The sequence below is a fragment of the Canis lupus genome, chromosome 3, assembly GCF_003254725.2.
Source record: "Canis lupus dingo isolate Sandy chromosome 3, ASM325472v2, whole genome shotgun sequence".
Taxonomy (NCBI): Eukaryota; Metazoa; Chordata; class Mammalia; order Carnivora; family Canidae; genus Canis; species Canis lupus.
In genome coordinates, this window is record NC_064245.1 from 11,165,452 (window position 1) to 11,179,237 (window position 13,786).

Consider the following 13,786-nt stretch of genomic DNA (forward strand, 5'->3'; position numbering starts at 1 on the left):
CCTTGACATCTGCAACTCCTTATCCAGCTCATCTTCCTCCACCTAGCCAAAAATTAACTGAAGTTCTTGACTGTATGCTCCTAGGCTGTCTTCCAAGTTTATTTCATGTATACTCAAGACGTTAATTTCTCCCCACACACTTCAGTTTTTATTCAGTCCAGATCTCCCTTCTCAGCTCCAGACCTCTATCCCAAAGAATCCTGACTCAAAGGTATCAGAAACTCAGTTATGATCCAAATTTATGATCTCCACACCTACCCATCTCCAAATATATTACCATTGAAGTGAATGCTATTACTATTCAGTTCCATGCCATTCCATTTTATGTACAGCTTCTCTCCTCCTCCCAACCCTGAATCCAACGGCATCAACAAATTCTGTGGACATTTCCTTCCAAATCTACTCTCTCTTCCATAACACTACCCTGGCCCATCAAGGTATTTCTTATCTTTTAGCCTAATTCACTAAAGGATATTGTGTTTTCTTTGACATACCACTAATTTTTTAAGGCTAGAGTAAAATTTCCAATTTGCAAATCCTTCATTACCACAGTTTAATATCTTTCAAAGGTTTCCCTTTGTTCCAAGAAAAGAACCCACTTATTTTTTATTACTGATTTTAGGGGGAGAAAAGAGGAGAGGGAGAATCTTAAGCAGGCTCCATGCCCTGATGAAGGGTTCCATCTCACAACCCTGAAATTATAACCTGAGCTGAAATTAAGAGTTGGACGCTTAACTGAGCCACCCAGGTGCCCAGAACCCACTTCTTTACCTGGCTTTGGACCCTGTATAGCCTGGCTCCTATGTAGCTTCATCTTCCTTTGTTCTATCTGCTCTAGCAGTACTACCCTCCTTGTAGTCCAAACCAGAGCACTTCGGAAAGTAAAAAATGCCCATCCTTGGCCAACTGGATTATAAATCGACCTCATCTCTCTGGTCCAAGATTTTTGCTCATCTTATTTATTTTTTTTACCTGGAAAGCTCTTTACTTCTCTTTTGCTTATCTATTCCATATTAATTCTTCAGTTCTCAGACCACATCACTTCCCTTGGAGACTCTTCTGACTAGGGTCCTCCATTATGAATTCTCACGATTGGTTCTTCATACCATTTTTGTTATGATTTTGCAGTATGATTGTTTCCTCTATTAGACTTTAACTCTTGAAAGTATGTTTTTGCTCTAATACAACCTACCCACAGGGACCCCTCACCCTGGCAGAATGTCTGGTATGCAATTTATTGAATAAATGTCAACAATAATGCACTGGGAACAGAGTCTCCATCCACTCAAGAAGCTCACAATGTCATATGGAAACAAGTACTTTAATAGGATACAAAGATATGCTGCACTTACATAATACACAATTTGATGTCCTAAAAGGGAGGTGGAGAGCTGCCTGACATGCCTCTTTTTTAAAAAGAATTTATTTATTTATTCATGAGAGAGAGAGAGAGAGAGAGAGGCAGAGACACAGGCAGAGGGAGGAGCCGGCTCCATGCAGGGAGCCTGACATGGGACCCAATCCCGGGTCCCCAAGATCACGCCCTGGGCCGATGGCAGCGCTAAACTGCTGAGCCACTGGGCTGCCCCTGACATGCCTCTTACAGTGTCTGTACAATTGCAAGAGGATACGTAACAATCCTTGATGAATTGCTTAAACCCGTAAGAGGCTAATTCATAAGACAGATGAACTATATCCACTTACATTTAAAGGTAACTTTCTAATGATCTGAAGAAATATGTGGCTAGAGTATCTTGTGTCTCCTAGGAATGATGGGAGGCAATGCTGGGGTCAGACTGTGAAAAGACTAAAACATTATGTATGCAGATTTGTGGTATATTTAAAAATATGTATTTAAAGCAGAGGAGTGATTTCATTAGGTTTCAAGTCTGAAGGAAGCCACAGGTTGAGCTACAGGGAAAGACACAGAGAAAGTGGGGCCTATATAATAAAAGTAGAGGGGATAAAGGGTAAAGACAGCATACCCGAGGTAAAATGAACAGTAAATAAAGGATCTGATACAGCATTAATGCACCAATTTGCTACCAGTCAGCTAATTTTTTTCTTACTCTGTGGGCACACTTTGAAATTAGAGAAAGTAGAATATATATAGTTCAAAGATTATTATTAAGATTTATTTATTCATGAGAGACACAGAGAGGCAGAGACATAAGCAGGATCCCTGTGGAAAGCCCGATGTAGGACTCCATCCCAGGACTCCGGGGGTAACGCCCTGAGCCGAAGGCAGACGCTCAACCACTGAGCCACCCAGGAGTCCCCAATGGTTAGATTTTATATAGTTGTCTTTCAGCATCACCTTTAAGAACCTTCCATTTGAAACTTGCGATTCAATAATTTATCAGTAAAAATTCCCAAATATGATGGCCAAAAGTGAATGAGCAATTGGTAGATATCAGAAAAATCCAAAAAAAAAATTCTAAACACTATCTAGAACCTAGAAATTCTGCATATCAGAAGAGGGAAGGAATAGGAGTGTCCAGCATTCTTAGGAAAAAATTTCCCCAGTTTCTGACTCCTGCCGCCCCCCCTTGCCAACACTGGGAACCACAGCTCCTGTCATATAATTTTAATAATTAAAAACATAGAAAAATGTAAATTTTCACTATAAGGTGACTTAGGATTTCATGGATTCTATTTATAAAGAACTTTGTAAATTTAAGTATATTTGGAAAGTTATTCCACTGTTTGGCAAGGATCTGGGGATGATGACATTGTTTTAGATTCTAGGCTATTTTAATATTGTTCTGATTGTTTTAGCAGCTTCTCATACACAAATCCTCTAGGCAAAAAGAACATAATCATGCAATTAAAATCCTATCTTGGCATCCAAAATATTCATGAGAAAAGCAAGAGTTATCGTTGCCTTTATGTTGAACATCTCACAATTCTGGATAAGTGGTTCTTAATCTATCTCCATCTATGGATGCCCGTCAGTTAACTAGTCCTAGAAGAGTGTAACAGAATCAAGGACCCACAAAGTGCTGTCCTAGATTTTGTAAAAATAGTATGTTTTCCAAAGAATATGAAATTTCTCAAATGGGAAATAATAAAGACTTCCTGGTTGCCATTAATTTCCAGGGATTTTTGCCAGTCATGTGCTGAGATTATCAACTGTTTGTCTATTGTTTTTAGTACCAATAGAGATAAGGACAGTCTGTTCATACAGAGTGAAACTAAAAACTTAACCGTTCAGATAACAAATGGTCAAAAAAATAACTCTTGCCTTATTCATTTTAAAATAGCTTTTAGGGGATCCCTGGGTGGCGCAGTGGTTTGGCGCCTGCCTTTGGCCCAGGGTGCGATCCTGGAGACCCGGGATCAAATCCCACGTTAGGCTCCTGGTGCATGGAGCCTGCTTCTCCCTCTGCCTGTGTCTCTGCCTCTCTCTCTCTCTCTCTGTGTGACTATCATAAATAAATAAAATTAAAAAAATAAATAAAATAGCTTTTAAAAAACTGGCAAGATTGTTCCCATTTTCCACTTACCTTGTAGTTCTCCACGTTCTCAACGGCAATTATAAAATTCTGTGCAGTCATAAGGAATATTATGATATTAACGGAAATATAAATATCCAAGGTTCAATATTTTATTACAAATTTACTAAGACTTATTTTGCAAGAAAAGCGTTTACGTGTAGTGTATTACATCCAAATGGCAGTTTAAGAAGCTTGTGATGTGCTTTCAGAAAACACACATGTAACTCGTACAATCCTTTTTTTTGTGAGATGATAAAATGTAGTACAGATATAATTCAACTTTATCATCCGCATCCTTCTTCTGATTCCAGAATTCTTTAACTGCCATGGTTACTGTGTTCTTGGGGCTTTTCCCTTTTACTTACCACTCTAGTAATCCAATAAAGAAACTGGTGTGAGGCACAGGAAGCCCCAATCGTTAAGGCACCTTCATCATTAATTTTGAATTAATATCACCTTTAATATTAGACACTGGCAGTTCGTCTCTACGTTTCGGGACTTCAAAAATGGATTACTTGTTACAATCTTCTTCACAACCCAGCATTACGGTGATTTAGTAATTAGGAAAAAAAAAAGATACAAGAAAAAGAGGCTGAGCACAGCTCGTTTTACAAATGAGGGCAGTGCTACATTTTGTTTTACTACTTATTGATAAACATGTACATATATATACATGTATTTTAGCAGACCATGTGTACTTGTTTGCCTTTCCCTACTTCCTTCCACATACTTGGGATGACGTTTTGAGATCTCTCTGAGGCCTCTAAACCAAACTGTTCCAGCAGCTGGTGGACTAAAACAGGAGTTATTTCCGAAGAGATGAAAAGGATCGTTTTGAGAACGCAGCTACCACATTCACGCTCCTCTGCCTCGGAAGGTGGGCCTTGGCACCAAATCTGGAGAAAACGATTAGAGAGTTTGATCATTAACCTGGCCTGAGTCAAAGGACTGCGGGGGGGGGGGGGGGGGGCAGGGGGGGGGCAGGGGGCCAGGTGAAGAAAGTCTACAAGAATTTGGATTTAAAGAAATGCTTTCGGGCAGCCCGGGTGGCCTACCGGTTTAGCACCTGCCTTCAGCCCAGGACCTGATCCTGGAGTCCCGGGATCCAGTCCCACCCACCGTCGGGCTCCCCGCGTGGAGCCTGCTTCTCCCTCTGCCTGTGTTTTGTGTTTCTATGAATAAATAAATAAAATCTTGGAATGCGCTCAACACGAGTGAAGCCGGACAGCAGCGCCACGCTGGAAAGGGTGTTTCCTCCGACCCTTAAAAGGGTTGTAACTGAGACCCGCAGTCACAGTTATGCAAGAAACCGCCAACTAAGTAGCAGCGGGCCAGCTGGACAGTCAGCAGCGTCCCGGGAGCTGCTTTTGTGCAGCGAGCCTGCACCGCGCCCTCCTCCCCGCCTGCGGGCAGGCGCCTACAAGGGCCGTGAAAGCCTTTCCACAGAGCAGGAGGTGTCACGGCAGCAGCAGCCCGGTCTCTCTCTCCGCTCCTGGGCGGCCCCGCCGGGAGCCGGTGCCACCGGCGCCGAAACGGGGCAGGCGGCGGGGGCGGGGGGGGCGGAGCGCAGTTGCCCGACAGCCGCGTTCCCAGGCCGCCTGGTGGGATGCACACCGCCCCCCACCCCGTCGGGACCCCCGGGAGCAGGGTTCGAGGCCTAGGCCCCCAGACCGCGCACAGGACCCCGGCCTGGCCCTCCCGGGGCGCCCCGAGCCCCCGCGTCGTTTTGAGCATCCCCCTCCCCGCCCCCGCAGCCCGCCGCTCCCACGGGAGCCTCTCAGTCCCTCCGCCGCGACGTCCTTGCGCAACCGTTCCGAGGGACAGCTGCGTCCCTACCCGCGCGGAGCGAGCCCGCAGCTCCCGCTTCCCGGAACCGAATCCCCGCCGCTAAGCGAGGGCGCCCGAGCGAGCCCCGGCGGCCAGAGTCCGGCGGCCCCCGCGCGGCCGGCGTGCGCGCCCCCGCCCTCCGCGCGTGCGCGCCCCCGCCCCTCGCGCGTGCGCGCCCCCCCCGCCAATAGCCTCCCTCCCGCCCCCCCCGCTCCGACGGCCCCCGCGGCGTGGCCCCGCCCCCCGCCCGCGCGCGCGCGCCCGAGGAGCCCGGCGTGCGCGCGCCCGCCCGCCTCGCGCCCAGTGGAGCCGGGGAGCGAGCCGAGGAGCTGACGTCGCGCGGGAGGCGGAGGCGACGGCGACCTCGGCGGCGGCGGCGGCGGCGGCGGCGGCGGCGGCGGCGGTTGCGCTCGCTCTCTCGGCGTCATGGCGGCTGCCGGGAGCCGATAAGCGGCGGGAGCGGGAGCGCGCGCGTGGCCGCGGCGGCGGCGGCGACGACGACGGCTCGTTACTTGTCGCCTGTGCTGCCTTCCTCGCCGTTGGTGCTTCAATAATGAATTGATTGTTGGATCCGCTCCGCGGGGGGATCGCGCGTTGGTGCGGCGGCGGCGGCGGCGGCGGCGGCCCGGGGCTTGTCCTTCCCCTTCTTCCTCCCCCTCCTCCTCCTCCTGCTGCTCCTGCGCCTCCTCCTGCTCCTCACGGACTCCTGCTCACCCCGAGACGCCCGGAGCCGCGGGGACTCGCTCGGCGGCGGAGACCGCGGGCCCGGGCGCGGGGGAGGCCGCGGAGCCCGGTCGGCTCCCTCCGCCCGCGGAGCCGTGCACGCCCGCCGGTAAGAAAGGGGGCGGCGGGCGGGTCGCGATGTGGCGGGGCGGGCGGCGGGCGAGGCCGGGCTGACGGGCTCGGCGCGCGGGGGGCGTGTGAGCGGCGGGCGCATCCCGGCGCCGGACGGGCGGGCGGGGGCGGCGGAGCTCCGGCCTCCCGGCCCCTCGGCCCCTCGGCCCCTCGGCCCCTCGGCCTCCCCGCCTCCCGCCTGCGGCTGGCGGCCCGGGGCTTCGGTCCCGCCGCGACGCGGACTCCCAGCACGTGGGGAGCGGCGGGCGGGCGGGGGGAGGCCGGGCGAGCCCGGGAGGGCGCGGGGCGGGTCTGCGGGAACTTTGAGGCGGGAAGCGCGCCCCTGGGACCGGGCTGCAGGCCCCGGGCGGGCGGGCGGCGGGGGCGGCGGGGCAGGCTTGCGGCCGCCCCCGGGGCCGGGGCCGGGGCCGGGTCCGGGGCCGGGGCCCGGGCCGGGGCCGCTCGGAAAACTTAGCGGCGGCGGAGCGGCCGGTGCGCGACGGGCGCGGAGAGGAGGGTCGGGGAGGTCGAGCGACTTGGGGCCGCGGGAGTCATTGTTCGGCCGCGTCCGCCCGGGGCCCGGCGGCGCTCGGCGCTCGGCGCTGGCCGCGGGAGCAGGATGACGGGGGGAAAGGGAAGTCGCGACGCGCGGGGAAAGCCATTTTGAAGGGCGAGGAGGAGTCCGCCGGGGAGAGCGGGCGGAGTTGCGAACTTTGTCGGCGGGGACAGACTCCGGGCGGCCGAGGTCCCGGCTCCGGGCGGCGTCATTGTTCGGCGGCCAAGCCCGTCGGCCGCGGGGACCCGGGCCCTGGGCGCGCGGAGCGAGCGGGGGCCACTTTGTGGCTGTGGCTGTGGCTGTGGCCGTGTGTCGCGGGGTCCCCCGCGCCGGGCTCCCCCGCGCCGGGCTCCCCCGAGGGCTCCGAGGCGGACTCGCGGCGGCCGGCCCGGCAGCGCCAGCTCCCCGCTGCCCGCCCCCCGCCCCGCGGGCCCCGGAAGGGCCCGTGGGAGCGGGAGGCCGGCGGACAGCCCCGCGCCCGCGCCCCGCCGCCCGCCCCGGTACTTCGGGGCCGGGGAAGGATCTGACGTCTCCTTCCCCCGCGTCTTCCTCTCCCTCCCCTGCCAGAGATCTCCTTTGTTTATTCGCGGGTGGCTCGTAGGTGACTCTCCAGTGCGCCGCTGTCTCCAGAGGTGCAGATGCCCGTGTCTTGCTTGGCTCGGGATTTCTACCCACCCCAAGCCCACCTCTTGATGAATCCTACTGTATGTTCTATTGCCTTTCTTTCTTTTTCTTTCTTTCTTTCTTTTTTTATAAATGGAACCTCTGCAAGACCAGACTGGATGAATGCTATTTAAATGTTATCACTCCGGTCTCGGTTTACCTGTGAGAGAACACGTTTGTTTTGACCTGTACGTTTTTCGCCGAAAGTATAGGGTACCTTTTACTCTGTTCTTACGTGATCATTTCCGAAACTTTCCCTCCCTTAAGTGTATGAAGTTGTTGGTAAGAGGAATTAGCGCTTGATTAAAGGTAATGCCCCCCCCCCCCCCCCCCCGCTCCATTCATTTGTTGGACCAAGTAACCAATAAGACTTCATTTGGTAGAACATGTTCCGTTCTTGGGATGCAGGTTACATACTACCACTTGACTGTGCTTGTCTATTTATCTGTAATGTGTATATGTGTGTATTGATACACAGTTGCAGTCACTCTAAAAGTTTTATCACTCCACAGACTTTTAATTTCTTCTGTCAGAAATAAGCCGTGGTGCTAAATTCTAGTCCCTACTCAGGATTGTAGTTAATAGAAGCCTAAGTATTTCGAGGGAAGGACTCCTTCCTTACCATCTCTAACTGACTGAGGCAGATTTTTGTAAGTTCTAAATAGATTGACTAATCTTTTTCTCTACAAGAAATTTTCTTACTTTCTCAATTTTTTTTTTTTTTTAGGTGAATCAGAAAGGGCCCAGGAAGCCTGTGAATGTTGGAGAAAATTCATCCGTGAATTTTTGATGTTAAAGGAGTTCGTTTTTGTATTCATCTTTTAAACTGAGAAGATTTATATTTTAAAACTTCTTGATATTTACAATGAATGGACACAGTGATGAAGAAAGTGTTAGAAACAGTAGTGGAGAATCAAGGTAAGCACTTTATTATCAAGTATTTATTAGGAAGAGAATGTAAAACTTAACATGACTCTTTAGTTTTCCTAGTAGGTGGCAGAGTTTTCAGATCAGATTCTTCCTCTTAGTTATCCAAACAGTAAAACGTTTCTGATACCTGAAGTTTTGTTGATAATACAGGTTTTATTTTTTTCATTGAAATACGCAAAGAAGAATTTAAATATAGAAAGTTTAGGTTTCTGAAGTCTCTTTGTTGGTTTTTATTGTTTGGGTCAGTTAATTGAAAATAGAGCAAGTAAAACGAGACATTTAAATAACTTTGTTAGAGCACTCTTCAAATAAAGACAGTAAGGAGTTCTTAACTCACCTTTTTTCTGGCGTTTTGTCTTCTATACCTGTCCTGTCCAATATAGTAGCCACTAGCCACATGTGGCTATTTAAACTATTTAAGATTACAAAATATTCAGAGCGCAGTTAGTCATACTTGACGCATGTCAAGTGCGGAAACCCACATGTGATTAATGGCTACCATGATGTGTAGCACAGATAGAAAACATTGCTCTCCCTCCAAAAGTACTTTTGGACAACACTAATCTGGATGTTTGTTAAAATATAACTGCAACCCTTTTTCCCCCAATTTTCTTTTTAAAGTAGAGTTTTCATTATATATGAATGAGTTACCTGGGCTATGTCTTTGCAGAGAAGATACAGTTAATGAGAATAAGCCATATGAAGCTATTTTAACATGTAAGAAACCTCTTCACAAAGACTCTTTAAATTTTTATGTAACCCCCAGATTTTGAGTTATCTGCGCATTGATGGAGTCCATGCAGTTGTATATACTTAATCAGTAGAGATCAGGAATGTGAGCATCGGAGTTAGACTGCGTGATTACTTTTCCCAGTTCTACTTTTTATTACTTGTGTAAATTTGGGCAAATTATTTTACTTCTGAGGTTTTGATTTTTTTTTCACTTACAGAATAGGAATTACAGTATTTTTATCTTATTTAAAGTTGAGAATATGTTATGTGTAAAGGGCTTAAAATAGTTCCTGATATGAGCATTCAATATTTTGTTTATTACAATTAGCATCATGTTTTACATACCATAGGATACTGTGTAACTGGAACATTAATTACAGTGGTAGAGAAATGAGATGGGCAAGAAAAAGGAAAATACAGGCATTTGGGAGCACTTCAGAAAAAATGCTGGCTAGAAAAGGAAACATTGGTATAAGTATTTGACTTTAAACTTGGTATTTTTCTGGTCTTGTTAGGTGTACTTTAGTTTATAAACTTTTGTGGGCAGACTGTTTAGATAACATAGGAGCAGTTATAGAAAGCAGCATTATTTAGCTGAACAGGTATTGGTCTATACGTTACATACAAAATCTGAGTTGACAGCTCTGTGTTAACTAGTTCTCTGAACGAGGTCTCTACTTAAAAAAAAAAAAAAAAAGAATTGAACTGAAACATTCAGTTACTTAATTGACAAAGTATAATAAGGTTTCGGATAATACAGTTGTTCAAGAATCACCAGAGTTGAGAGTCTAATTAGAAGAGTTTTGAATCTCATCTTTGATTCAAATCTCTACAGGCATATTGACTCTAGTAAGTGATTAAGAGTCACGTTGTCCACATTCTTTTATTTATTTGTCAGTGAGCAACAAAATGGTTAATAGACATATCTAGAGGAAACACAGGACCTAAACTCTCAAAAATAGGAAATAAGACTCTTGAGACTAAATCTTCTACTTGAGTATTCAACTGTTACATTCTGAGCCCTTACTGGTTCCAATACTGTTTTATGCATTTTGCTGCCATATCTAAAGGGGAGTAGTAAGTTAGATTTGGTAGTATAAGTGAAAAAAGTTAAACTCTGTGAAATCACATTTACTTAAAGGAATCTTTTACAGTGCATACTTAAAATAATTGCAAATTATATTCTCTAATTATTCTGAGTTATTTCTACTATATAGGTTTTTATGTGCTTTTGAGAAGTGTGGTTGTCAAGTTATCTTGTTCTTGCAACTGCCTTGGTGTTTATCAGAAGGGAGGCGTGCTTCTAATTTGCTTTCATTTTCTTCCTTATTGCTCTTACACTGTCCTTTTCTTTTGCTCTACTGTCATTGTTACCAATCCTAAGCCCTCATTCACCCCCACCCTTCCGCCCCCCAGGCAGAGCTTTCACACTCGGGCAGTATAGAGAAGGGAGATGGTGCTTGAGGATGTGAACTTATACATAGGGGTATTTTCTTGCAAAACAAAAACAAAACACACCACAAAAAAAGCTTATAGTAACTATGAATATTAATATAGAAGGAAGGGAGGGAAAATATATTCTGCTTTTAAATGACATAAATAGTTTTTAAAGTAAAAGTTGATTTCTGTTGGGTAGAATTTTTAAATGTATTTTTGCTTTAGATTTTTTTTTTTCCCTTTGTGGAAATTCCATTATGAAATGAAGTAAAATTAAGAAGTCGTCTGACATTTTTGGTTGGTATAATTAGCTTTCTACTAAAAAATGTTTTTCCGTGTGGAAAGATGGTCTATGACTATTCTCTGAAAGGAGAAAGAATACACAGGAAGATGTCTCTTTGGCTTATAACTGACAATTTTGAAACTTATTTACTAAGAAATGTGGGTCAGGATGCACCTGCACATCAGTTTAAACTCAGCACAGAGTTTATTATACAACTGAAGTAAAGCTTTCTAAAGATTCCGTTGGAAGATTTCAAAGTACTGATTCCTGGCTGTGTGGATTTGAGGAAAAAACAAACAAAAAAAAATAAGCTTTCCAAATCCTGGTTAGACTTTTTATTATAAAGTTCCCTTGAATGATGATTTAATCCAGGAATAGATTTGTGGATGAAGACCAGAACTACATAGTCACATTTTGCTAATTTTTGGATTAGTACATGCTTCATGCTTGGAAAAGTTTCTCTTCTTGCCTATAGATTAGGTTTTTGATAATCTAAAATTGTGAATTTGATCATTTATTTGAATCACTTTAATTAACGTCTACATATAGTGCCTTTGAAAAATTTTTACAGAGTGAGGGAAATTGTTGGTGATGTGCCACAATGGTCTTAACCATTTATAGTTAACCATTTATAGTTAATCTGTGGCTGGCAATTGGGCTTTATTGACCTGATTCTTAGAATTCTTCTGTTTCTTTGTAGCTTTTCATAGTGTTAACAGTGCTTGATTTAATATATTTATAATACGTTTTAAATATACATGTGTGTAATTTTTATATTTACTTAGAAGAACTTTATATGTCACACAAATTTTCTTGGCTTATAGAAGATACCTTTGTTGGCCTTTTATACTTCACAGTTCTTTGGATCTGAACTTTTTAAAAGTGTTTTTGCTTAAGCAGTGAGTAGGAAATATAATCAGTGGAAATGTTCTAAATGAAAATTTCCTTTTATAAAACTTCAGGGTCTTTTTTTTTTTTTTTAATAAATTTTTATTTATTTATGATAGTCACACAGAGAGAGAGAGAGAGAGAGGGGCAGAGACACAGGCAGAGGGAGAAGCAGGCTCCATGCACCGGGAGCCCGACGTGGGATTCGATCTCGGGTCTCCAGGATCGCGTCCTGGGCCAAAGGCAGGCGCCAAACCGCTGCGCCACCCAGGGATCCCAAAACTTAAGGGTCTTTAAAAGGCTTTGAGAAGCCCCTTAGTCTAAAGGACCTGTTAAGTTTAAGGAACACCAAGTCGAAGTTAATTCGAACACAGGCCATGTTTCTTTACCATATATTTATTTGTTAGTGTCTTGTTGAAAACTATGGTATGCCATTTTTGGAAATGTTGCATTTATGTACACGCATACCAGAAAGATTTGTTGTCATCAAAATCAGTTTTTCTCCCTAAGTAAATTTGAATAATTTTTAAAGGCAGTGCCAGTTAAAATGGTATTTTTCTAAGCTTACTTTGCAGTTATCTCAGAGTTTTTTAAAAAAAGTCAGTTTATTCTTAAATTTCAAAAGTTTATGCTAAGAAGCATTTTAAGAAAGGCAGGAAAACATGAAATCATAAAACCAAAATGGCTAGACATCATTGAGTTAAGGAAACTGGTTTCTAAAATTTTCCCATGATGTCATTATTTGCAGAAAAGTATGTCTCATTTACACCATTTGCTGTTAATCCCTGTTTTTCAGCTCTGTATGTACTTCATCTATTCCTATTAAGGTTTTTTTTTTTTCCCTCAAATATGCTGTATGTGATAATCTCAGATCATCTAGAATCTTAACATTTTAGAAATTCAATAGGGTATTGAGCAGGAGCTTTAGCAATACGTTACACTCTCCAAATACAATTTACTCAACTAAAATTTTCATACTATTTCTTAGGATTGTGATTAATTTAGTGACTGGAAAGTGTTTAGACTTCTGACTGGTAAGGGTAAAAGAATTGTATGTGATTCGACTTTCAGATACATTACTTTATCTACATAGGCATGAGATAATGTGGAGGCAAATGTTAATGTGTAATTGCCCCTTTTTATACTGTTTAAGTAGTTGCTATTTAAGATCTTGGTGACTGCTTGGTTACAGTTGGTAACAGTTCTGTATTTAAAAATAAGGAAATTTCTTTGCAGGGAAGAGATAAAGAATAGATGGAAAAACTTTATCTTTTTTATAGAAAATTAAAAAAAATACATAAACTGAAAAGTTCAAGCTGCAGTTGTGGCCCTGGGACCAGTGGTATTGGCATCACCTGGAGCTTGTTGGAAATGTACAACCTTGGGCCCCACCTCAGTCCGCCTGAATCAGAATCTCATTTTAACAAGATTCCAAAATGTGATATGTGTTCATGTGAAATTCGTGTGTGTGTGTGTGTGTGTGTATATGAACTTGTTTGGCTGGAGTCATTCACTGTCTTGCCACTTTTTGTTGTTGTTGTTATTGTTGTTATTTTTTTCCCTGGGAACCCCCAGAGGATGGTCTCCTGGCCCATTCCAGCAAGAGGTTGAGTACATTTCATTTCTCTTGAAACAAAAATAATGTGGCATGCGATGATGATTGAGCTCTTACTCTGAGCCAGGCATGGTACACATAGTGCACAGAGTATTACATGAATTTATCACAGTTCATCCTTAAAACTCCCGTGATGTATGCAGTATTATGATTCCTACTCTCCAGAAGGGGAAACCAGATTTATAGCCATTTTTAAAAATCTTTTTTAAAAAAACTACTAACTAAATTCCACACTTTACTTGGATTTCATTGGTTTTTCCATTAATGCCACTTATGTTCCAGGATTCAATCCAGGGTACCATGTTGCCTTAAGTTGTCAGCTCTGTGCAGTATCCTCTGGTTCTGTGAGAGTTTCCGTTTTTCCTTGATTTCCTTAAGTCTTAAGAAGTACTGGCCAGGTGTCCTATAGAATATTCCCCATTTGGGATGTTTTCTGAGGTTTTTAAATTAGGATAGGGCAGCCCCCGTGGTGCAGCGGTTTAGCGCCGCCTGCAGCCCAGGGTGTGATCCTGGAGTCCCAGGAT

General features: G+C 45.1%; 1 protein-coding gene across 3 annotated transcripts in view; it reads left to right on the forward strand.

Annotated features, from left to right (window-relative positions):
• Positions 1-5,709: 5,709 nt before the first annotated feature.
• CHD1 (chromodomain helicase DNA binding protein 1) overlaps positions 5,710-13,786 on the forward strand; it is a 73,480-nt gene continuing 65,403 nt past the window's right edge. Inside the window, exons 1-2 of one of the 3 annotated variants that reach the window (XM_025437063.3) lie at positions 5,710-6,156; positions 8,105-8,295. In XM_025437063.3, the coding sequence (XP_025292848.1) occupies positions 8,243-8,295 (53 nt within the window). In that variant the 5' untranslated portion in view covers positions 5,710-6,156; positions 8,105-8,242. The remainder of the gene's footprint in view (positions 6,157-8,104; positions 8,296-13,786) is intronic. The other 2 variants (XM_049108158.1, XM_025437065.3) reach the window with 2 other exon arrangements.